The following is a 26,774-nucleotide window of genomic DNA, read 5'->3' as shown; positions in this document are numbered from 1 at the left end:
TTAATAAAAACAGTTATTTCTTTCTTTTCTTTTTTGGTATGTAACAGGGACTTAAAGCGAACCGTACTCAGACGTGCGTAAGGGATGGTTAGGAACTCACCGGATCCATCCATAACTAAACTTTAACAAAGAGGAACATTTTAAGTCCAACCTTAAATGTAGAGATGGTGTCTGCCTTCTGAACTCAGAGTGGGAGCTGATTCCACAGGAGAAGGGCTTTGAATGTGAGGAGTAGGAGTTAGAATTCTATTCTGAATTTTACAGGGAGCCAGTGCAGAGCACTGCGAAGCTAAGACAGGAGTAATATGGTTTCTCCTTTTTGTTCCTGTCAGCACTCGTGCTGCAGCATTTTGGACCAACTGCAGACTAATTGGGACAGCCTGATAATTAAAGGGATAGTTCAATCAAAAATGAAAATGTTATCATTATCTACTCACCGCTATGCTGATGGAGGGGTGCGTGAAGTGTTTGAGTCCATGTTTTTAACCTAACTGTGATCCAAGCGCGAAAGCAGCATATCAGAGGACATTTAGGCTGAAAACATTGTGTAAATGTCGCAGTTTTGAGTCAAATTGGAATTTCGGGGCTTACGGACACTTAGATGAACACACTGAAGATCACTCTTACACACTCTTGACTAGTATAAGCCCTATGAGACAAATTGTGATTTGTGAATATGGGCTATACAAATAAAATTTGATTGATTGATTGACTACTAACCCATGCTTGTGTAAAATAATCAGTTATTGTGTTTTTTACATTGTCCAGTTAAATAATTAAATTAAAATTACCATCATATTTTATAATTTTTATCTATAAAAGACAGACAAGTTTCAGTGCATATTATAATTTCTTTTAAGTGCAACATTTTGGAGAGGAGTTGTGGAAACTTAGCACCTACATAACACTTGTTAAACACATGAACATGGTTGAATATTGAAGAGGAGACTACTTATTCACAAAATAGTCGCCCCTCTTTTGGTTTTACACACTGGTGTTTACATATTAAATGTTTCACATGTTCCATGGTTTTACTGCTACAGCTTTTAGTCAAAATATTCCATCCAAGTGTCGCCTATTAATTCTGAAAACCGAGTTTATTTCTGTTCTGAGACTAGAGATGGCTCACTAGATGCACTGCATCCAGGTCTGTGGATGCGTGCACCGTTGCCAGACCTGAACCAGAATATGATTTAAAAAATTTTTTCTGATCCCGACCTGGCATGTGCAGTCCTGGATCTCGCCGGGCTCAGGTTGGGTATCTGCAGGTGCTCAGCTGAGGGTTCAGCTCCGGTGCTGTGCTTCCAACTCTGTCCACCTTCCTTTCCTTTTCTCTTCCCCCTCCCTTCTCAATATTTGTTTTGAACTTTTTTTTTTACTTTACTTGTGTGACCAAATACAGCTTTAACTGAATGTGTAACTGCATCCCATGTATTGTTTTTGTGTGTGTTATTTTAACCCTGTTAAAAGTTTTTTTTTTTTAGTTTTTCCTTACTATTGTTGAGGGTTAAGGGCAGAGGATGTCACACCTTGTTAAAAGCACTATGAGACAAATTGTGATTTGTGAATATGGGCTGTACAAATAAAATTTGGTTGATTGATGTCCACTGCTTACACTACAAAATATAACTTTTTTTTTTAAGGGTTTGAGTCCAGTGCTGCGCCATCTTTACATTTGTATTTAATCATTCCTGACATCTTTAATGTTCTTTTCAGTTTGTGTGATTTCTGTGTGTGTGCACAGCATACCTTTTTCTGGGTATTGGTGGGGCGTGATACTTATGCTTATTAGCAATAACTGGCACGTGTTTTAAACTTACGAATATTTGACACTCATCAATATAAGAACACGTGCAAACAATTATGCAGTTTTTTAGAGAACAAATTTAAGAAAAATTTGAACAGGCCCAATGTTTCTTTGAAGATATTTTAGCTAATTATAGACCCATAGCAAACCTTCCCTTCAAGTCAAAACTGTTACTTACCAGTTATGCAATAATGGTTTGTTTGAAAACTTTCAATTATGATTTAGAATTCATCACAGCACAGAAACATGTGCAGACCTTTGCTGACCTTTTAATGGCCTCAGATAATTGACTTGTCTCTAATCTTGTCCTGCTGGATCTACTCAAACCCCTCGAACAGTTAGTCATTGAGTTCCACAAGGTTCTGTCCTTGGATATACTTTTCACTTTGTACAACGTTCCTTTAGGCAACATTATCAGAAAGCACCACATACACTTTCATTGTTACAAAGATGACACCCAGCTGTACTTATCTATAAAGCCAGATGAATCTAATCACTTAGTTAAACTTCTGTAATGTTGTAAGATGCCAATGAAGTTTGAACCAGAGGGACTACTTGCAGTTTCCAGTAGGTAGCGTTGTTGAAACATTTTGCCTCAGCTGTCAAATATTGTCCTTGTGTTCACATAGTGACTCTCATTGTACATGTCCATCTTGAGACAGATTGGAGCATGTGAAGTGACATTACAACCACTTCCTGTTTTTTGGTATTCCATCGAAGGTCATGCCATTGCCATTCAACTTAAAGGCTTAAGTGTCACAACATTGCATCAGGAACGTCTCAAGGTTTCCATGACTAATTTTGACGTGGATCCAATGAAAAAGCTAGGCGTAGCATGTAAAAGTATAAAAGATGGTAGCCTACTTCCTATCACAGCTAAAGGGCACTTTGAATGTTATAGTATATTGGCATAAAGATTTGGAAATAATGCGAGACAGTGAAGGACGATGCCACGCCATGAAAACATCCCCAGCAAAAACTCACAAGTTTAATTGTATGGCATCACCAACTCCTTTGGGCTCTCCTGACCAAATTTCACATGCATCAGGTAAATGGCCTAGGCGCAGGACACCAAAAACCTTATGACTATTTTAAAATATATTATATATGAATCTGTTCAGGGCTGGACCTTTATGGTACATGTGAAGTCTGAGGCAGTTTGGTTAATATACATGGACGTTAGTTCTTTATGATTTCTGGTAAATCATCGTAATTTGTCGCCATGCCACAGACACGCCCCTTGAAGAAAACTCACAGAAAAATAAACCCAAAGTGAAATCAATTGGATGAAATCTGTATGAGGAGTAGGATTTTTTTTGCACGTGTGAAAATGCCAAAAATCTAGCCAAATTCTCATGTTAAATCCAAAATGGCCTAATTCCTGTTGGGTGTGGCAAAGAGTGGCAAGAGGATTTTTTGTTTCTTGGCATGATACACGTGTGCCAAATTTAATTTCTCTAGGGCAAAAGTAAATGATTAGGAAGACCCTCTGTGAAAATACGTGCAGGCGTCTGAATGTTATAATGATTTGCTTCGGCAGTAACCACTACTATTTATCTAAAGTACAATGAATGCAGACACAAATTGTTACATTCAAATGCTGATTCGGTGGTATGTCGGCTTCTGTAATACCTTCATCATGTATGTGTTTCATATCGCCATTTATGAATATAGACCATATATGTTTTGATGAGTTGACTTATCCATTGATCAATTAAATAATCAACAACAAATTCAAAAAATACATGCCCAAACATTGTCAAGGTCTAATTCTGATGTAGTACAGAGTCCTCATCCTATCTGTCTTTTTGGATACTGTTGAAATTATGAATGAATGAACACCACCAAAATAATGTCTACGACTTCAGGCAGGCAACAGTTGAAACAGAGACTAGGCTATATGAACTTTCTGGCCTCTGGGCGAGCGTAACGGCGTGTGCTCACACGGCACCGGAGCAGCGCACTTTGGTGTGTCCGTCAGTTATGATGAGATGTTTTCCATCTGTTTCGCGGAACCGAGGATGATACCACAGCTACATTTGCAGGCATCAAGTTTATGTACATAAATGTATATAACTTATGTTATAATGCAAGTTTATGTTGATGTTAAAGTTTGATAATTTCCAATTTTCTATTTTATTGGGATTTACGTCTAAATTGGCTGCTAGAAGTGTTGTGATTGGCGAACACCTGTTCCTAGGTACACAACTGAAATATGTACTAACACCACTGGTGGCTGTTTACCCATCTGGTTGAAAATAAGTGAAGAAGACCTAAACTAAGATATTTCTGTCTATGTTCTAAGAACAGTATTATCAATTATAACACAAAGAATGATTATTTGGCAATACTTACATAAATAGATAACAGCCATCCCAACCTGAGGAATTTGTTTGTATCAGGTTAATGTTGTATTTCTGTATGCTTCAGTTGAAGCTTAAGTTTATTCACCATTCATAACACATCAGGATTATGCACAGCACATATTGATCCACTAAGACAGCCATCAGACAATTTGGGTCTACTGGCCTTTGGAATGGAGTACTGATCAACCATCTGAGATCTCAGACTCAGACCCCACACAGCGCTTTTGTGATGACCCAGCTTGAATCAGTTTGAAAAGTGCTTTTTCTGCCTTCTAATTGTCTGGCTCAAAAGTTTATGTTTCAACAGGAGGACAATTGCGGATCCTGACACACTTACTACAGCTCATCCCAAGCAAACATTTAGGTGAGGCAGATGAATATTGGTTATTGACAAAGGAAACAGATATGATCTGTCCCGTACCAAATCATCCTTGTTACTATAACGTTAACTTTGATAGTCAGAACTTGGGAGAACATTATCTTTGCTCAGACCGACCATCCGACCTCCACTTAAACATGTTGTTTGAAGACCCATGTCATTGATACTTTACTTAATGAGTCAAATCTTTCTTCCTAGCTGTGGATTCATCAGCCTGACCCACTTGCTCTTTCTCATGACACACACATACACACACACACAAACACTGTTATGGACTAAACTCATGGGACATGTTTGTATGGGCAGACAGCTGAATGATAACATGCAGTAATTACTGGCAATTTGGTCAAGTGTTTGACCAGAAGCCTCATTATAAAATCTGATTTATAAACGAACGCACAACTGACATTCCTAAATCACAGTCATGGTCCACCAGTCCGCCATTCAACCTAAATGCAATGCAAAGCAATAATTATGTTATCCGCTGACCAATGGTTCATGATCATACAGAAACATCAAGTTATTTGTCATCGTTCTGTATATCAAGAGATGAATGCTAAGGATTGAGTCTTTAACAATTTTAGTGGGAGGACAGGAGGAGCACATAAAAGCACATAAAAGAGCCATAAAAAATTACCTCCAGCAGGCTAGTGGTGTGCATGTTTACAGACTCCATGAGGGAGGCGCCAAGCACCGCCACAGACTGTGCAGGAGCTCAGTGATGCCCTGATCCAGGTCTGGGAGGAGATCCCCCAGGACACCATCTGCCCACTCATCAGGAGCATGCCCAGACATTGGCTGTAATGCATACAGGCACACGGCGGCAAAACACTATGGAGTCACATTATGAGTTGCAGTGATGAAATTTACGGAAGTTGGATCTGCCTGTGATCAATTTGTTAGTTTGATTTTTGGTATGGTGTTGAATCCAGCCCTCAGTTGGTTAATGATTTTGGTTTCCATTGACCGTTGTTACATCATTTTGTTCTCAACAAATTATACAATGTACATCAGTAAAGATTTTCAACATGAAAAATTTATCCATCAAGATCTAATGTGTGATTTAAGTGTTGTCTTAAGTTTTTGGAGCAGTGTAAATTGAATTAAATACAAAGGTGTTTCTGTCATTTAGCAGCTACATTTCCTTCCAAGAGACTAGGCTAAATTGTAGCCTAGTTTTATGAATTGAAATTCAGCTATTTGTATTTACTATTTGTTTTTTATTAATATAAATATAAATGTAATTTTGATATATAAAATGGCTATTTAATTTTAATCATCTTTTTTCTGTGTACGTATTTCTACAAAATCTGTATTACAGGTTCATACACGGTCACTTTGACCTTTACCTTTGACCACTGGAATCTAATCACTTTATCTTTGAGTCCAAGTGACAACTGATCAAAAGTTGAAGAAATTCCCTTGCAGTGAGGGAGCAGCAAGCCGATTGGCAGATAGATGCAGAGCGGAGTGGACTGGCTGGGGTGTAAGATTTAACCATGTCCTGGATGTAGAATGGGCCTGATCCGTCCGCAGCACGGTACGCAATTACTAATGTCTTGAAGCGGTTGCGGGCAGCCACTGGTAACCAGTGAAGGTAGTGGAGGAGCAGTGTGGTGTGAGTGAACTAGAAAACTGCTGTGGGCAACTGGGAAGGGGATAATTAATAACAAACTTTCTGAACTGATTTGCTCCACTACTGCAGGATACTGGAATCGGCATCTATTGACCTGCATAACTTCTCATTCTCACAGACAAGGGTAAGAATTTTATTGATCTGCTGAACATGGTCAGCTGTCTGGACACTGAAGTGTTGGTCAGTGGCCCTCTACCACCAGTCAGAGGAGGAGCAGAGAAATTCAGAGATTGTTGGCACTGAACACATGGCTTTCAACTGCATGTATTGTCCATTTATTGACAACTTTTTCTGGGACCACAGACATTTTTTTAAGGCCGATGGACTTTCCCTCAACAAGGCAGGAATAAAACCTTTCACCAATTTCTTTACCTGAATCACCCATCTGTTCTCTCTGCCAAGAACAAGAGACAAGATGAGTCAAAACAGGAAAAGGTCAACACAAAACAGCAGATACACTTAAGGAAAGCCATCTCACGCCCCACCAAATATGTGCTTTAATCATGGGAGACATCAGAGCAAAGAAGAAGAGGGTGCTACGCACCCCTACCATCAACCGCCTTTGGGGATTTACACTCTTTACCCTCGCAAACCCCACTCAGATCACCCTCATCTCTAGGGACCCTTTCCCCCTCCTGCCCACTCATAGAACAGAGTTCTATGAGCACATGAAAAAGCTGTTCACTATTGGGACCCATTTTATCCCTGCCCTACTTTTCCCCTAATTCCCTCACCACCCCTTTCTCTGCTTTTAGCACTCATTCTTCATCAGACACAATCAGTCCCCTTTTGAAGGTGTCGACTGTCAATCTGTGATATTTTTACTTGACTGTGTATGATTACAATCAAACACTTGTTTAAATAATTTTTGTAAGTATATTTTTGGGGCTTTTTGAGGCCTTTATTTGATAGGAGTTGATGTGAAAAGGGGACAGAGAAAGAATAGGGGGTGAAACGCAGCAAATGGCTGCAAGTTGGAATCGAACCCGGGCCGCTGCAGAGGCTTGAAGGTTTGTTATGGGGCGCACTTAATTAAATTTAAATAATTAAATAATATCTAAATAATCTTATTCAATTAATTATATTATGATATGTAGATCAAAATGAATGGGTACATAAAGATTTGTTAAAGACATTTTACTTTGAAAAACAGAAAAGAGCACATTTAGCAGTTTGCTAGATACATAACGGTTGATTAACTGATCATCAAAATTGTTGATGAATGATTACTCATCAATAAATTCTCAATTAAATTCTCACAGATAAACTGAACTTGTACATCTGTAACAGGTTTACCAAATAATTAAATATGCAATACTAGATCAAATTTATACTAGAAAGTGGAACAGATCTAGCTGTAATAAAGTATAAAAACTTGTTACATGTATATTGTGGCATGTGCTGTACATGTAAAGATAATGGAAGAAAATCATTCATGCCTACCATGTGTTATTCAACAAGCAAGTGGACAGTTGTTTTTAAGTTGTGTTCAAACTTTGCCTGACGTTAGGCGTGTCTGGTTAACCTTAGCTCTGAGAGCACCTGATGTAATGAGAGGTTTCTTTATATGCTTTGTGTGTGTGTGTGTGTGTGTGTGTGTGTGTGTGTGTGTGTGTGTGTGTGTGTGTGTGTGTGTGTGTGTGTGTGTGTGTGTGTGTGTATCTATCTATAGTGATGAGGTCCAATTTTGGTTCAATTCATCATTGTGAGGACATTTTGGCTGGTCCTCACAAATTCAATGGGCTGTTTGAGGGTTAGGATTAGAACTAGGTTAGGGTTAGCATTTAGTTGTGATGGTTAAGGTTAGGGTAAGGGGCTATGGAATGCATTATGTCAATGAGTGTCCTCACAACTATAGAGAGACCTGCATGTGAGTGTTTTAGAAGTTTCTCTGTGGTTGTGCTTATGTATGGTAGTGTGGGGTGTGAGTCTGCAAGGTACGTCTCTTCAAGGGAATCTGTGTGTGTAAGGAATGTAAGGTGTGCGTGTGTGTGTGTAATGAGGGGTTCAGAGGGAGCTGTGATTATTCTTGCCTCCTGCAGTGCAGGTCCTCTGGCTATGTGGGCTCCAAGCGCCCTGTATTTAGCGTGTGGGAACGCACATTCTGCCCCCTTATCGCTGCATTGTTGCAGCCTTGCTCCTTTCTTCTCTTTTTTTAACTAATTGAATTCTTGACTCCTGAACCACAGGGAAGGCTTGAGAGAGACCAAGGAGAAAGACATGAATTTCGGGGGGTTTTAGTGGTTGACTGGGGCAGGGCAGCGGGGGTGAAATTGAAGTGTTTGAGCTTGGGTGGTGGTGGCTGTGATGGTAAAGGTGCAGTCATTGAGGCCCAGTTCTGGCTGGGTAGCTGCTGTGGCGTTACCAGATACTTTCATACTAGAGGTCAAAGGTCATCCTCCCCCAGCAGTGGTGAGAAAGTGGCAAATTGGGGATGGTTTATCCAACAATCATGTTCTCCTTTTGGAAACTTTCAAAAGCGCCTTTTTGCTCCGGCAACATCTTTGTAGTTGTGCTTGAGTAATTCTAGACAAAACAATTCTAACCCCCTCCCTGTTCTCACCTATCTTCAGTAGTAGTTTCTCCCTTCACTGGCTTCTGCCCGCCTCCATTTTCTGCACTAGTGGGCAGAGTAGCATATCCCTGACCAAGCCCCACCCATGCTCCATGTAAAGACACCCACAGACTAAGGCAAGAAACAAGCACAGGTCAATATGCAGACATAACTGGCTCTGCACTACTTGGCATGATCAGACATCACAGTTAAATTACAACAAAATCTCTGCTTTATAATTGTTGTTTAGTTGTTGTTAAAAGGAACAGTAACTCTGCTGGCTTCTTGCCAAACAGACATACAGTAGGTGTCTGTGACAAAGTGGGTGAGAACCCACAACAGAATTTAACTTTGCTTGTTAATCTTTTGTTTCAACCACATCACCTCAATTTACAGCTTTCAGACAGGCTATCCCAGGTTTTTTGTGTTTGACATAATTTTTTGGGTTACAGTCCACATACATCATAATTAAATAAAAACAGAACTTGTCTGTTATTAGTTAAGTTTAGTTAATGTTTATTGGTTTAGTTTTTAATTAATTAATCTGTTTTTTTGTTACTCACCTTTCCTATTGTAACTATTGCCTTAAAGGTCACCGACCCATGTTTAAGGAACAAATCTTTTTAATTCAACCAGAATACAAAAAAAATACTGAAACAAATTCATTATTGCTAGTTGGTATGAAGGCCCATCAATGCTACATTAACATGTACATGCCTGCCTCTGTTTCGTTGTGCTGAAAATAATTTAACTATTTCTCAGGGAACATTTTATTTCCAACACTGTCATACTTAACTGCACCATGGATGCAAACTGGCAGTCCGGGAGAAAAAAGCTAATGAGATATCTCCCAATGCAAACTTAAAGTTCACAGAGGATAACAATTAGCCGGACAATCAACCAGCCAAGCATTGAGCTCAAACCTAGCCTGGTCCAAGAAATCTTGTCAGCAGTGACCTGCAACTACACATGTACTGGTGCCCAAACTGTTGGGTCTTGTTTGAGTGAGAGCAGTGTCTACAGGAAACACCCTATTCAGCTATAAGCTTATCACCTCTCCAACTTCCAATTGCCTCGACCCACACAGAAGTTATCCAGCAGGAGCAAAAGAGCAGTGACAGGAAGATACAGACACAAAGATAAGCAGGGCAGATATAAAATCAGCTATAAGCTTTTCCAAATATTGGTTGATTTTTAAATAGTAGCATGTACAAACAAATACAGTCCCGGTAAATATGTGTAGTGGCATACTGTAATGGCTCACTTAGTAAATTCCATATCATGTCCATTTTCATAGCTCTTATTCCACTCTACAATTTGCCATGAGACCTTAGAGCAGGGGTGGGGAACGTTTGGCCTCCAGGCCATATGCAGCCCGCAAGATTGTTTGATCCGGCCAGTGATGAAATTCATGAATTCCCAAAAATGTACACATGCGACCAAATATCAGAGAAGTGCATCTAAAGAAATTAATTTGTGCGTCTAAAGAAATTAAGGAGAGAGGAGCCGTGTCAGAGTCTCCTGCCTGGATGTGCTCCTTCCACACTCCTGCTGACCTGCACTCACTTTACACTTTAACAATAACACACACACACACACACACACACGGAACGCTAGAATACAAACCTAATACAATACAAACCTTAAAGCTCATGTAAACCATAACCACACCAGCCAGTCATTCACCAATGTTTTATTATCTGGGATTTGTTGTTATGTAATAACAGCAAAGAGCACTCTTATGCACTCTTGACTACTGAAATGCATGTGTCATTTACTTTTAATTCTACAGTAGTGAGATAAGATTTTAATTGCCATAACATTTTATAATTTTCTCTTAAAAAAAATGTTGAAAGAACACACACACAGAACATTTGGTCTGTACAGCAAAAGATAACACATTTTAAACACGTGAACATGTTGAAGAGGAGAATATTTAGTCACAAAAGTAGTCACCCATCTTTAGGTTTTACACACTGGTGTTAACAAATTCAATGTGTCACATGTTCCATAGTTTTACTGCTACAGCTTTTAGTTAAAAGGTTATGTGTTAAGTGAAGCCTATTAATTCTGAAAACTGAAAAATGTCTGTTCTTAGACAACAGGTGGCTTCCAATGATGTGCAGCAATATATATATATATATTTTATTTTTGTACTTTTTTTATGCGTCTTTCTCCCAATACAGCTTTCACTAAACATGTAACTGTATCACGTGTTTTTTTTGTGGTATTTTATGTCCACTGCTGACACTACAAAATAAACAAAATAAATAAAGTTTTTACGGTTTGAGTCCAGCTGTCTTTAGATCTTCATTCAATCACTCCTGGCTTTAATGTTCTTTTCAGTTTCTGTGATTTCTATGTGCACACGGCACTGCATTCTCATGCCCTTTTATGGGCATTAGCGGGGTGTTTACCTATACTAATTAGGAAAAACTGACATGCGCTTACGAACACATGGCATTCATCAATATAAGAACACAGATGCGAACAATTTTGCATTTTAAGAACGTGACAAGTTTAATAAGGTGTATTATTACAGTGCTAAAAGGTGCAGTGAAAACCTTTGGGTGCACCTAAATTATATGCTGGTGCACCTTAGTGCGCACCAGTGTAACCAATGTAAAACGTTAGTGTGGAATCCTGGTGTGATATATATGTTAATGATAAACAATAACTTAGTATGGCCCTCAAAGGATGTTATGAAAATTTATATGGCTCTTGATGGAAAAAAGGTTCCCCAACCCTACCTTAGAGAGAAACAATAAGTTCCCACCTCAGAAAATGGTTGAGGCTACTGAAGTTTCTGAGCACCATTTCTCTCTATGAGCTTAATCACTAGGTTACAACTCCAAAATGAACTAGTGAAGTGCTGTAGTCAAGTGACTGGAAGGTTACCAAAGTTGGAATCAAGGTAAAGAGCGGCAAAACACGATATACAGTGGAAGCAGGCAGAGTCAAAACAGGGTTGAGATCTTTTAGAACTTCCCAGATTTACACTGCTGAATTTCCTTGTCCAGTTGGTGTACAAAATGCTTCCCAGCCTGTTAATTCTCAGAAACAAAGCTGAGGCACATGTATGCCTGCAGTGCTGCAAATGTGTATGCCTAGACCACATCATGAGTTGCTACCATAAGGGACTAGAAGAGGGCTGATATCGTGAAACTACCACATACACAATCCATTTAAAATGAAATACACAATCACTGAATACACTCAGACAGAATTGTCATAGTTAAACAGGGGACTTTATTTACTTCCTTGACTGACACTGCTCCAACAAAGCAGACACGAATCTGACAAGAGAATAGGGAAATACATGGAGTACAAATTGTTCAACAATGAAGACGTCAAGTTAGTGTTCCAGATTTACCTCGTTAAACATGCGTGTCATGTTGACAACACAGTTGACACAGTTCAGACAGATCATCTGTTGATTACAGAGTGATAAATAGTACTTGCATTACAGAAACTACTAGAAACAAATTGTAGTCAAATCCAAACCCTTTTCTGAGGAGCACTTGGGTTTTCATTCTCAGACGACTGAACCATGCTCATCATCAAGAACATCGACCACATCTTCTTTTTAAAATCACGTCTGCTGACTTTAACAAGCAGTGCGACTAGGATACATGAAATCTTAAAGGATCAAATAAAAGCATGTTCCCTAACTTTACTCACAAAAACACAGCACAAGCTTCCACCTCAGTGATGTGAGGTATGTTTTAATATGACTGGTGACACGTGTTTGGGCTGTGTGCATTGCAATGACCACCAGCGTAAAACAAAAGCCCTTTGCTTTGAGCTAGCCACGTGTGTGTATTCTTCATAACTCCCGGAGTCTCCGATGAAAGATGATCATTAGTTTGTAAAGCTTGTTATTAATTATGCAACGTTTATCTGTGTTCTGACTATCACCAGATAACATGGGCATTTCCTTAAACAACATCATGCATTATACAGCTGACAGATTGAAAAAACGTCAGACTGTCAGCAGCTCGGTGGTGTCATGAGATTGTCGGCAGCCTTGGTAATACCACTTAGGCACGTCGTTTCGAATCACATTAAAGTATTTTACCATTTTTATTTTATTTTTTCCCCATATGATTCATAGTTTTCTAAAGGTGGTTATGACACAGTCAGACATATTACAGTAACTCATGTTTTTTGGTTGATGTATTTTTCAGGAAGATCTTCAGTATATCACCGCACTGAGACACAGATGCTTTGTGAAAATGGCTAATTTGGGACCGAGTCTGCAACCGACAACATCTGAAACACAGAGTTAAACTGAAACACCAATAATAGTAATCAAATTGTAAATCAAATGATGACACACAGACTGGCTGAATCAAAGACTGTAGAATACACACAAAAAGCAGAAAATGTGATTTTTGAGGGTACACCCAATATCGAGGATGAAAGGTAGTCAGTATCTGAAGAGAAGGTGACACTTTTCTTCAGAGACAAGATCTTGATCCGCAGACCTAAGGGATAATGAGGATGAGGATTGAACCTCTCATAGGAGGATGGCTATAGAGTTCCCAAATGCTTAATTATGTTGTACCTCAACATTAGGCCTTTCTAGCGGAAGGTTTTAAACACAGCAATATTATTAAGGGGTTGAATACTTGTGACATGGCTATATTAACAAAATGTCCTGTTACTCATGAAAACTACATCAAACATTTTCTTTGTTAATTTCGTGTATCACTCAACTGATTAAGAGTCACCCAAAACCCAATCTAGATCTTTGAAAAAACTTACATTGGTAAATCCTTAAAATCTTTGGGGGGTTTACTATTTCCAATTGCAACTGTAAGTAAGCAAGTAACAAGTAAGTAAATTACTGACTAAATGTAATAATTTCATCCCCCATTCTCTCATGTGTACAAAATCTTAATGTAATACAAGAAAATAACTAAAACCTTAAAGCTGACTGTGGAATGAAATAAAATAATAATAACCAATATTATTATTATTATTATATTCATGCAATCTTATGGAATCTTATAATCACTTAATCTTAGTGATAATTTGTGTGTGTCACATCATGCAGTCACATTAGCAGCAATGACACTGGGAGAGTGACATATGACCATATGAAAGGCGTACAAAGTAGGTAAAAACATGCTTGCCACGTGGAAAACGTTGAGTGCCAAATATGACTAAGGGAATAACATGTTCTGCAAATCACCAGAAAACAGCTATATTGCCATGCCTTTGAGTTCAATAGTTCAACTTTAAAAATGTACAACAAACAACAAACTGAAATACAGCTAAATTAATGTGAAAATGAAAAGCACCTGGGCTGCTTCTAATACCTTTACTGCAACATCTAGAAAAATAATTATCATGAAAACATTCAAGGAAAATATAGCCGCAAGCGGCAATGAGAGGGTTCAGAAGATGGAAGCAGCTCAGTTGGCAAAAATACAGGTGAAGACATAAAAGCAGGTTTCAGGCTTCACATTGCAAAGTCACTTCAGTTGGTTTACTTCAGTCTAAGTGAGAACAGTCACTCGTCGCATCATTTCAATGCATGGAGCAGTGCAATAATTACGCCCTTAGAGGTTCCACCATTCGTCCACGCTTCATCGTGTTTGTACAAAACTTGGTGAGCATGTTCAGGTTTAAGGTTTGCATTGATACCAAATTTGGTGAAATCCTGTCCAGTGGTTAGTGCTTACATTTTTTGGGGTATGTTTAGCACCCCTATGAGCGAAACTCAAAATGCTTTTACAGGCCTATTCCCCTACACCAGTGGTCGCCAACCCGTCGATCGCGATCTACCGGTCGATCTCTCAGTCTTCACTGTCGATCCCCAAACTCTATGGACTCACTGGCTGTCATCGTGCCAGATCAGCTGTGTGTGCTGTCTGTTTTTCACACACGCTGTGTGTCTGCTACTGGCGGTGGAGTTGCAGGTTTATCTCCTGCATTTCCTTCAAGAACAAGTTGGTTTATGTACCAAACTAAATGTCAGGACTCTACGGTATGAAGACGCGCATCTTTCGGTCTGTCGATAACAATCAAAGACCCGTTGGAACAAATGAGTGGATTCAGAAAGTGAAACGCTGGAGTGCTTTTACTCTGAAACAGGTTCGGAAAGTGTTGTAAATACATTTGTGTCATAAACAGATAAACTTTGTGGTTCACAGCAGAATAAAAATGATCTTTCACCTGAGTTTTAATGTTTATCTGATGAATTTATGTCACAAACAAATGGTTGCAACACTTTCTGTATGCCTCTTCAAAATAAAAGCACTCCAGCGTTTCTGTTGATGGAATCCATTCCCTTGTTTAAAAAGGTTTTTTTATTGTGAAATATTTGCAGGAGTGGAAGATGTTCGGCTTCACACTGTGTAGTACTGGTATTTATTTGAGTGCAAGGGACTTCTTTCATACAAGGCAATAATCATATTTGTGGCCATATTCAAATCAAAGCCTATATGTACAGAACATTGTGCTGCAGTAGCAGCTCCTCTGCAGAACATGATGTGGAACTGAGTAGCTACATATTGTGTATTGTAAATATGAAATTGATATTAATTTGAATATTGTCCATTGAATAGAAAAAGTTGCACAACTGCCTTTCTATGTGTATATTTCTTTCTTGTACATTCAGCCTTTAACAGAAATTGCAAAAAATAATAAATATGACCCTGCTAAGTGGTTTGTTTGGAAGATATCAGGGTGGTAGATCTCGGCTTACGTTTGGAATTTAAAAAGTGATCTTGGGCTCGAAAAGGTTGGTGACCACTGCCCTACACAATATGAACATATCTACCAGCTATTATGATAATTGGTAAGTTGTTGACAATGTGTGTGTGTGTGTGTGTTTGTCAGTATTTAATTAGGCAGTAACGTTGATATTACAATCTCTTTTTCAAGAGATACTTAAGAACAAGGAAACATTCAAAACAACAAAAATAGCCCCACAATCAAAGAATATTCAAAACAGCTCCATAAACAGGATTGACAACAATAGGAATTAATAAAAAAACAATCACAAGAATCTCTGAATACACAGTTTCACTGCTGAAGTGTTGATGGGGCTGCATGACGGTGGACTGCACAATAGCTGTGTACTTTCAGCAACAACAGAGTTCTCTCTGTGAGGTAAAAGAGACCTACAGATTGTAGATTATGGAGTAGGATTTTATGATCAACTATATGAAATTCCTTAGAGAGATCAATGAGGAGGGAAGTACAGAATTGTTTTTTATCCAAGAAGGAGACAATATTATCAGTTACTGAAACCACAGCTGTGATTGTGCTATTACCTGGACGAAAACCACACTGTTATAGCTGTAGTAAAGTCAAGTCAATAAAAGTGTGTAGTTTTCAATTCATGATTGATAGAGTTTTGCTCAAAAAGGTAGTTTAGATACTGGATGGTAGAAGTCAGAGACATCGATTTTTTTCTTATCACTTCCCCATAAATCTAGAATCATGCCTGGTTTGATTAAAATTTGTGCTAAATTGGGACACTTTCACAAAGGATATATCTGTTGAGATTATCTGCAATAGTGCTTTAGCATTCTTTTAATCTAACTTTGGGTGAAGTGTTTGAGTCCACAAAACACTTTTGGAGTTTAAGGGGTAAACAGCGTTGCAGCTTAATCCAATACAGTTAAAGTAACTGGGGGACCGATTCTTCAAACTTAAAAAAACAACATAAAAAAACATAAAATGCCCCCATATTGCTCCTGTCATCCAAGTGTCTGTAAGCCCCGACCTTTTAGGCTTAAGGAGAATTGGATGACACAACAGAATCAGAAGTATTTATTGCCAAGTAGGTTTACACCTACCTGGAATTTGCCTTGGTATATAGGTGCATACAAAGAACATAAAACATGAAAACACAATAAGTACTACACAAACAAATACAAAATAAAAAGATATAAAAGATATAAAAAAATAAAGTAAAAAGTAAAATGCAAAATGCAAAACAGGAGCAGTATTGATTATATATTAATTAATTGATTAATATAATAATATAATTTTTTTTACGTTTGAAGAATCGGTCCCCAGTTACTTCAATTGTATTGGATTTGGCTTCAACGCTGTTTACCCTTGAAACTCCAAAATTGTTTTGTGGACTCAAACACTTCACACACTCCTCCATCGGCGTTTGTGGTGAGTAGATAATGAGTGAATTATCATTTCAATTTTCGGTGAACTATCCATTTAATAATATAAGCTAATAATTTAGCCTTCCTAATCATGCTGGTATAGATTTTTTCTTTGGTAATTTGTTAGAGCTGTTAGAGAAGCAGTGCAGGTTAAAATCACTCGTTAATTCATGCAGTGACCTGGGGCCTCATTTATAAGTGCATGTAGGATTCATACAAAAAGTGAGCATGCGCACAAAAGCCCAAAATGGCCTACCTGAAGGCTCTGTTCCCTTTATAAATCACACTCTACCTAGAATTGTGCGTACATAGATCTGCCTCATATTCCGCCCTCTACAAGCTCACATTCAACCATAAATGGTCAATGCAAAGAAACTTTTAATTTAATAGGATAATATTAAATTATCCTGCAAACCAATGGGTTTCTATGGTGAATCATGGAATCAAGCGATGAGAAGAATAAGGACAACACCAACAACCTTCTGTCACCGACATTGAGGTGTCTGTGAGTGAGGTAAAAGAAGATACACTGAGTGATAACACGTTGCTGCTGCTGACTTGTTGTATCACCTATACTTATATTAATCATCCAAAACTGCAGGATTATTGAATTCACAGATGTTGCAATTTTTCCAATCTATAAAATTTAACAGAATCAAGTTTTTTCCAAAAGGAGCTTTAACAAGAACGGTAAAAATTAAACAGTGTACTGTAAATCATATCACACACAGACCTGTCGGCTAATTAACCCAGAGTGGTGAGTAATTCAAATTTTAATCATGTTATCAATTTTATTACAGTATGCTGAAGTTTGTATCTTCTATATTTTTACTCTTTACTTTTTAAACATTTAATATTGGATTTCAATCATTGCTGTAAGCTTTGCCCGTGCTAAACAATTGTAATAAATAGATTAATTGAAAGAGAAGTTGTGGACATTGAATTATGCTCAGTATGATAGTAAATGTATTTCTTTCGTGATTTTTAACAACTTACTGATTCTTAAAGGTTACTCTGCCAATCACTATTGAACAATTACTTGGGGCTTAACAAAGCCACTCAACCAATTCCTAGCAATTTACGAGTGCCCAGATTATGAGAGGAGAGCTGCCGTTAACAGGCGTGACTGAAATACGATTTTTCTCATAAGGCTATTCACAATTAGACTATTACAGTGGAAGCAGGGTAGACACTTGGATGTAGTCAGTTAGAGGCGTGTCTCCTCGCCACCAGCTTAAACAAGTTTTTGTGAATCTCTTTTTGAGTAAATCTCTTAGGAGCCTGAGACTCTGACCCTTTAAACGGAGAGCTGGACAGTAACTCCTGTACAGGGTTACACTGGGATCTAACACCATTTATCCAGATGTGGAGTTGGTGTAGGTGCCTGAATTTCACTTTACCAAAACAGGGGGCAGGGAGGGGCAGCACAATGCAACTGGACCAGTACGGCAGCAGCGGTCAAGCCAGGCGAACACAAACTCCCTAAGGAGTAGCAGGCAGCATGAGCTGGGGAGAGGGCTCAGGTATTGTTGAAGGAAAACACTGAGAAACGCTGAGAGTTCTAAACAGAGTTTTGGTGTTATTGTTGTAACACTGGGTTGGTTCATTATGAAACTGTAGCGGGTTAAAGGACTTTCGGTGAGTAGGCGGTCCTTCAATGTGGCTCAGAGTGCATTTGTGTTTACACTGTTATTAGAATGTGTCCACATGTGTCCCACATGTGCATGTGTTTTGAGCTATCACATCTCAAATGTGTCCTCAATGCACATTTGTATTGACACCTGTACTTGGAGCTGAGACAGATATTAATACTAGGTCTGAACGGGGTCAGTCACTTAAAATTTTAGTTAATACTCTCACAGCGTGTCCACCACATTTAGTGAAATTCTGTCCACCAGGATTTGAGCTACATGTTTTGGGTATTTGTCACATTCACTATTGGTCAGACTAAAAATAATTAATCGAATTTTGCATCTTGGTCCTGTAGTATCATATCAAAATTAGCATTTTTTCTCTTTTTTTTTATTAGTGAACTATTGACAAAAAAAAAGTGACATACAAGATAATCTACACAGATATATGTACATAATGAAAGGACATACAGACAAAACATAACGCAGTTAAAGTGATGTGTATGACAATGACAAAAAAAGGCTTTCTGGAGTAGAGTGTATGCGAGTGTGTGCATGCAAGCGATGTCTGCATGAGTCAATGGTACATGTCCATGTTTAGTTGTTATCTGAAGTAAGAGTGCAGAGCAGAGATACTAAAGGATAAGATATTAATACTATAGTAATAATAAATATGATGTAATATCGACATCATCGTAATAGTAATAATAAACCAATATGATCTGATATAAATACTGTTGCTATCACCATTATTGTATATATATTAGCAAAACAGAAAATAAACAAATAAATCAAATGAATTCAAATTAAACCAAAAAAAGAAAAAATATATATTAATTATTTAATGATATATAGTTATTAATTTATACCATGTAATATAATGATGTATAATATATAAAAAACATCATAGTAATTAACATACATCTCTACAGCGGTCAGGTGTGGTACCCGACCAGGCAACTGAGGAGGTAAGCTAGGGCCCCCCCCACCTAGACCCCAGTACCACAGCTTTGAGCCACAGTAGGAGACAGGCGAAGCAGGTCAGCAAATTTTAAGTCAATTGGACATCTGGTGTGAGGGATGAGGCATTCCACAATTTCCAGTTAGTTGGCCAAGTTTCATATTTCTCACATCAAATTGGGTCGTAGCAACAGAGAATAAACAATAACTACAAAGGCACTCAGAAAAGACAGTCCCCTTATAAAACCATTTATATTATCTACATCCAGATATTTATTTGGATCTGCACCGAATTGCACACACAATTAATAAATACCAATCCCTCAAACAAGCAAGATTTTTTTCATCAAGAGCCATTAATTATTCTCTGAAAAATCGAAGAAAATCGTGGCACAAGATTAATGACCAGCTATGTAAACAAGATAGGATGGATATTCATTAAATGAGCTATCGTATTATGTTACTATTCCAGCGTTTCCTCGAGAATTGTGTTTGTGTGCAGCTGTTTGTGTCGCTTGTGTGCGTGTCGCCTCGTCTTTGTCGCTCTTCACACACAAACTGACAGTCACGTTTATTTAGTTATTAATCGATGGTGTCAGATCATGCGTCCAGATCGTTCCGGTGCACACAAAATGTTGGACTTTTTAAAAATGTGTTTGATTGCATGTCTCATAAACTCTCAGGCAAATCAAACAAATAGAAAGTAAACTTCACTACTATTCAGGTCCTAATAACTTCTGATTAGTGTTTCTGTTTATTGTGAGTAAGTGTAAATGAGCGCAGGCTAGCGGGGAAGAGGGGTGTGAGGACAAAACATAGAGGTGCTACAGACAGCTCACAAAGGAAAAACCTGAGGCATAAACGGTTTGTTGTAAAAGATGTGAATATGCTATGACTTCTAAATCATCAGAACTGAATCCGATTAAAACTCTACAGGGGATTATTTTGGATCGACATGCTTGACAGTACTCTCCATCACAATTATCAAAACAACAAATGAACAAATGAGGAAATATCTTTTGGACGATTGGTGTTCATTACCCCTGTTTAGTTCAAATACTTCGAGAATCTATACACAGGTGCACTGAGGCTGCTTTGACATGGGGCCCTGAGGGCCCAAAACCTTGTCGAGACATTTTACATTGCTTTTTCTTTTCTCACCCATCTGAATATAAAATACACAAGTATTTAAAGGGTGAAGCTACTATTAATTTCATCTTCTAATAACTAAATTGATTTTGAGACGAGCCATTACAATCAATATTTGATAGATCAGAAATAGCATTCACAGTCATAATCAAAATCTTGATTCTGAGCAAAAACTTACCTCAATGTGGGACTAATAGCAACAGACCACACTCTGTCATACATGGGAATTGTGTCTCTGGGGCTGTTGGAAGTCAAGTTCCAAATCTGGAGAAATTATATATATATATAATTATGTATATGCAGACATAAAATAATATGTACATGGCACATACTAGGGGTGGGAGGTGCAGCAGTGTCCTAGTCAACACCGGTGTGATAGTGTGATAGACATGGATTGTGCAATACCTTATACAGCATATCTTATAGCAAATCAAAATTTCTGTCTGCAGACCTGGGTGCATGTCCCTAGCATCTCGGGGACCAGTTGGAATCTTTACTCCTGATCGAGAGCCATTGCCTGCAGCATTCTGCAGTGAGCAATGATTATTTTATGGTCTGGCACAGGGCTTGTCTGCAGCCAACCTCCACAGGGCAAACTAGCATGTTGCTCTGCCTCAAATGCCATGTCTGCATAGGGCAGCCTTTTCCTCTCATAAGCTTCATCAACAGCACCCTCCCAGGTTACTGTCAATTCTATGAAGTAGATGACACGCAGGGTGTTTGACCAGAGTATTAGGTCTGGTCTTAGGGTGGTATTGACAATATGTTATGGGACTGTAAGCTGCTTGCCCACATCCACCAACATGTCCCAGTCTCGGGCTTGCTCCATCTGACCACTCCTGGAAGCTTATCCTGCTTGCTTCCATTCCCCACAGGTCCTTCCAGCTGACCTTCCTTTTCTCCATGCTCTCCCTTTTCATCCTCTGCCCCCGTCTTGCTTGAGTGACAGCATTTGCACATCTTGCTGTCTCTTCCTTACGCTAGATTTCCAGGATTACAAATTTTCACCACTCTGCAGGAGTTGCCATGTTCCACAGGGGTCTACTCTGACCTAGTCCCAAACCTCTTGTTCCTGCTGATGCTTGACTTTGATGGATTCTGAGTGTCCCTAGCAACCGTCTGGTGCATGGTGCTGTTTTGGTCAGGGTTGTCATGTCGTCCATGTAGGTACTGAGTGGTGTTAATCCCACCCCTGATCTAGTAATACCATGACATGATAGGCCACCTTCAAAAAAGAATACTGTCATATAAATCTTTGGTCATATTGCCCACCCCTAGCACATACTACCTGAGATTAGTGTATTTTATGATGAACTGAATCTGAGGTGACATTAAAATTGCTAATGTTTCAAAGCAATGTAGTTTATATCCTTCAGTCGTATTCTTTGTGAAACAAGTGTGGATTATAAACACCACTAGCATCACATGACTAAATCTGAATTGAGGTGTGCTCACCCGGGTTGTTTGGTCTCTGGAACCACTGATGATGAGTCCGTCTTTCGAGTCTAGGCAGTTGACTTCCTGGTCATGACCTGATAACTCCACCAACCAGTCAGTTGTCCTGCTGTGGACCAGGATCTTGCCATCACTGTCAGAAAAAAGGACATTTAGAAGGCACAGGTTTGTATTTATTTCAAGATATTTGTGATGTTTTCAATCTATTGGGTTCTTTTATTTTTCTTCTATTCACAGCTCAAATCAGTTCTCCAGGCTTAGTTCTCATGGCATCAACCTTTACTCAGACTTTTAAAAGTTAGGGTTAGGGGTTACCAAGCAGAGGTACCGGGGAACCAGGCAAACATACACAGCTCCACGAAGTCCGATTACAGTGTTCATTTTGGTTCTTTTCATACATGTTTGGACAGTAAACATTATTTTTTTCTACAGTTGTTACCGGCTTGCTCCTAATTTACTGCTCCTCTCTGTGTCTCTGTCACTCTGTACACTGCTAAACGCATCGAGCCAAACTGAGCACGCCTGGACTATCATACAGAAGTAAGGTAACGGCCGTTACGGGCTGTTGCAACGGGATTCACAGATACATAGAGTAGCATTATAGTCCCAGAACTTGAAGGAAAGGTTGATTTGTTTGAGATAATGCAACAATATCAACACATAATGATCAACACTTTTCTTCAGTTAGTCAAATCTTTCTTCATAGCTGCGCATTCATTCATAATTCAGCTCGTCTCTCGCGCTGACACACAAACAGTGTGATCGGTGCAGTGCGCAGAGTGAATGATGGAGACACAGAGAGGAGCAGTAAATTGCTGACAGAGCCGGTACAGATCCAAACATGTATGAAAAGACCCAAATGAATATTGTAGTTGAACATAGTGGAGCTGTGCATGGCTACCTGGGTGTCTGCCTTGGGCGAGCAGAAGGTCCCTGGGTCTGTGCCCTGGTGCCATGCATGGCTCCCTGGGTGTCTGCTCCATTGACTCGCCATTGTTCGGATTCTGCACTGATCAGAAATACGCTTGGCTGGATCACGCTCTAGGGGTGAGTCGCATGGTCTGGCTCTCTCTCTCTTTATTTAACATATACTCTCTCGTTCCCTCTCACACATTTACATACTCTCTCGCCCAGATGGGCTCACAGGTACCGAAATTTGGCACCGATTGATTTAACATGAATCGTTACCCGGTAGTATCGACGTAATTTGGTTGGTAACTTTATAGGTACAGTGTTAAGAACCCAACCCTACTAAAGCAGTGCTGTAAAGGCTAGAGTAGCTGCATTGGTTAAAATAGCTCATAACTCTGTGTCCGGATAGGGCGCCGTATGGGTCTGAGTCTGAGTCATAGTATAGTCCATGTCCTGCCAATTAGATTAGTATAATCTTTTTAAAAACCACTAAACAGTAACTCTGCCTGTTTGCTCCTTCAAGATCATTCTTTCTCCTTCCTGTCCTGTCCTCCCCCCAATCTTTATCTTTTTTATCCTTCCATTTCTCTCTCATCTTCTTTTTCCGCTTCCAATGCTGTCCAGTCTAGATCTGTTATTGCAAGCCTACTAATGCCCCCATTATTATTACTATTATCATTATTATTACCGCCATAATCATAAACCTTGACCTTTACTTTGTTTCTATATGAAACAATCCTCCTGGTCTTTTTTCCCAATCTCTCTCTCTCAAAGCAACTGGTCAAGGCACATGACTGCCCACTCTTGGTTCTGCTTGTGGTTTCTGCCTCTTAAAAGGTTTTTCAACCAGACAAATGCTTGCTCATGGTGGGAATTGTTGCATCTCTATCACTAAGCCTAGACCTGCTGTATACAAAATGTGGTCTGAGATAACGTTAGCAATGATTAGGGTTAGGGGTTAGCGCTATATAAATTAAGTTGACTTGACTTGTGCGCACAGCTGACAACTCGCTTTTGGGACAACTCATTGAATGAGTGGTCCAGCCAGAACTGTGAATTGAAGTGAATCAAAAAGAAAGAGACATGAAAAGTCACTATCCAACATGAAAGAGCTTGAGAGAATCAGCAGAGAAGAATGGCACAAAATCCCCAACACAAAGCATACCCAAATCACGGTACATTGTCCTATTTCAGCTTCAACTACTTTTTCATCCACTGTAAAAGAACTACAGAGATTTTCAATTCTATTCAAAACATATCGCCATAGCAGCACACGTCACTTTTTTCCTACTAAACAGGCACAAGTGGGGTTTTTTTTAAACAGCAAATGAAAAAGCTTTCTTTAAATCTCAATAGGTTTATGGATAAATGACTAATGAGTCACAAAATGCTTTAATAACAAACAAATGATTACTTCAGTGTCTGATTGTTACGTACTGCAATGACTAATGCATGTTGTCCATGCCAGATAAAATCAGAAGAAGAACAAAGAGAACATGATCTACCTTCCACCACTTATCAGGTGAGAGTCCGTCAGAACAAAGTGGCACACATCAGCATTGTGGCCTGAGTAGATTTCAAATGGGTTACGCTGCAACCTCCCAGAGTCTTGGTGCAACTGGTAAGCTCCAATATCAGCAGCCTGAGATAGAAAGAGTACATCCCCATCCAACTCCAACCATGGTAACAGCCTGAAGACAAGATATTAGAAATTTACAAGATTTAGGAGAAATGTGTATAGTATAACTACCAAATAAACACCCTGATATATTAAAGTAAAGTATGCAAAGAATATTTTATTTTTGTTAAAGGAATATTTCAACATTTAAGGAAATGCAGAGCTCGAATCAGGTTAGCCTAGCCAAGCTCTATGAGGAATCCCCCCACAGAAGTACATCAAGACAGTGTTTCAGCCTTCAAACAGCGAGCTCAATAACTAACTTACTTTGTTTTCCATTTGAGAGGAATTCCCCTTTTGCAGACTCCATCACACCAGTTTTGTGCTATCTTCACTCTCTCCTTCAGGGGTATGTGAGGATATCTGCAATAACAGAGAGAACTGAACATTACTATTTACAGTAGGTTTTGGGGGCTACATTTTATAGTATGAGTTATTTTTAACAGGCCAATTTGACCCTTTGAAACCATACCCATCATATCTATTCAATAGTATGCAAAAACCTGGAATTTTTTAACTTTAAATTATTTCTCAATATTGTTAACAACACAAAAGAATAAACATAATCAGGGCATTATCTAGTGGCAGAAGGAACTGAATACACACTCATATAAAATAAGCAAATCCATCCTTGACAATATTATGCAAATGAATGTTCCCTCAGAAGATGAAGTAGGAAAAGAAAAGAAAGTAGAATAGCTCAGAGGATTATCATTGTCCCACAACATATTAATGATAATTGACACTAAAAATGCAAAAAGTCCCCAGGTCTGTCCGTCCATTGGCTAGACTGCTAATCTTATGACATTGGGTGAGAGACACTGTGTCACTGTGTCTGTTATCAGTCTAGCCAGGACAGACATATAGAGACAAACAATCATTCACACCTACAATCATTTTGGGATCCCAAATTAACCTGCACTATTGCAGTGACTCTTCTAAATCCGCCTGTTTAATGCTTCGGAGCTACTTTAGTATTATTCCTTGTCATTAGTGAGTCCTCCTCAAACAGTTCTATAATATAAAGTCACTTTTGATTGTTTGTGTGCTGGACATTATATGTAGAGCTTATACAGTCTGTGGTTCAAAGTGAAGTTGGTAAACTTTGGTTTATTTGTGATGAAGATTTTAAAGTCAACACTTTTCATATAATGAAAATGAATTTTCTGCTGGTTAAAATGTTTGTCTGACTTCATCCAACGCTGCAAAACCTCACCAGGTCACGTGACCTTAAAGCCTCGTGGGAGGGAACCGGCTGCAGTCAGACCGTGCAGTTGCTCTCCCCCACATGCAACACCCAATTGGCAACCTAGTGTAACGTCACCCATTGGTTTGTGAACTGCTGTTTTGAAGCCGAGTTTCGAATTTGATCAGCATAGAAATAAAGACCCTGACACCAAGAAATCCAACATCTAAAGCCCAGAAGAAATCGTAAAACTGAATCTAATGTAGTTAATTTACCGTGTATTTTTCCTACACAGTCAGTATCTTCTGACAGCTTCACTACATAACTACATAAACCTACACACGACTTTTTACCTGATTAACTTAAAACATACAGCAGGTAATCACAACAAAACACAGAAAGTTAATGCTACTGTTTAGGAGCATTAAAAGTAGTTACCAAAATATTGTGATAAACTGAACTATCACCAAATCCTCATGGACTTTTAATAACTCACATTATTGCAGCTCACATCATTTAAACTGAGTCACATGTGGCAGAAACAAAACCAACGTGTGTCATGTTAATGTTGGTTAAATTTACCTTTTTATCAAGCTTTACTTAAGGTCAGCAGCCCTGAGAGAACTGGTAGGCCCAGCATTGCAAAGCTATCAGCTAACTAGCTAGCTTGGTTAGCATCGTAATTGACATTCACTGGGACAGTAACTAGCATGCTAACAATTCACTGGTGGGAATATTTGGTGGGAAGTTGGTGTTTTCTGAATGGTAGTCCATGGAGCCAGAGATTTCTTGGAGCCAATATGAGCCAGCCCCTGCCAGATGTCCGCGGTATTACACTTTTAAGCACTTCCGCATCGGCTTCATCTTTTGGAGCCGGGAAGCTACGTCCATTTTTTATATGCAGTCTATTGCTGCATTCCAGA

The 26,774-nt window shown here is 38.9% G+C and overlaps 1 protein-coding gene across 1 annotated transcript in view; it reads right to left on the bottom strand.

Moving 5' to 3' along the window:
* Positions 1-26,774, bottom strand: part of fbxw4 (F-box and WD repeat domain containing 4) — a 101,221-nt gene that overhangs the window by 73,016 nt on the left and 1,431 nt on the right. Inside the window, exons 2-5 of the mRNA XM_035172049.1 lie at positions 24,933-25,028; positions 24,493-24,678; positions 22,076-22,208; positions 20,799-20,884 (exon numbers count right to left, since the gene is read on the bottom strand). Of these exons, the coding sequence (XP_035027940.1) occupies positions 20,799-20,884; positions 22,076-22,208; positions 24,493-24,678; positions 24,933-25,028 (501 nt within the window). The remainder of the gene's footprint in view (positions 1-20,798; positions 20,885-22,075; positions 22,209-24,492; positions 24,679-24,932; positions 25,029-26,774) is intronic.

The sequence above is a fragment of the Hippoglossus stenolepis genome, chromosome 12 (assembly GCF_022539355.2).
Source record: "Hippoglossus stenolepis isolate QCI-W04-F060 chromosome 12, HSTE1.2, whole genome shotgun sequence".
NCBI lineage: Eukaryota > Metazoa > Chordata > Actinopteri > Pleuronectiformes > Pleuronectidae > Hippoglossus > Hippoglossus stenolepis.
Note: the sequence above shows the minus strand (reverse complement) of the source record. Positions and strands in the feature narration are given on the sequence as shown.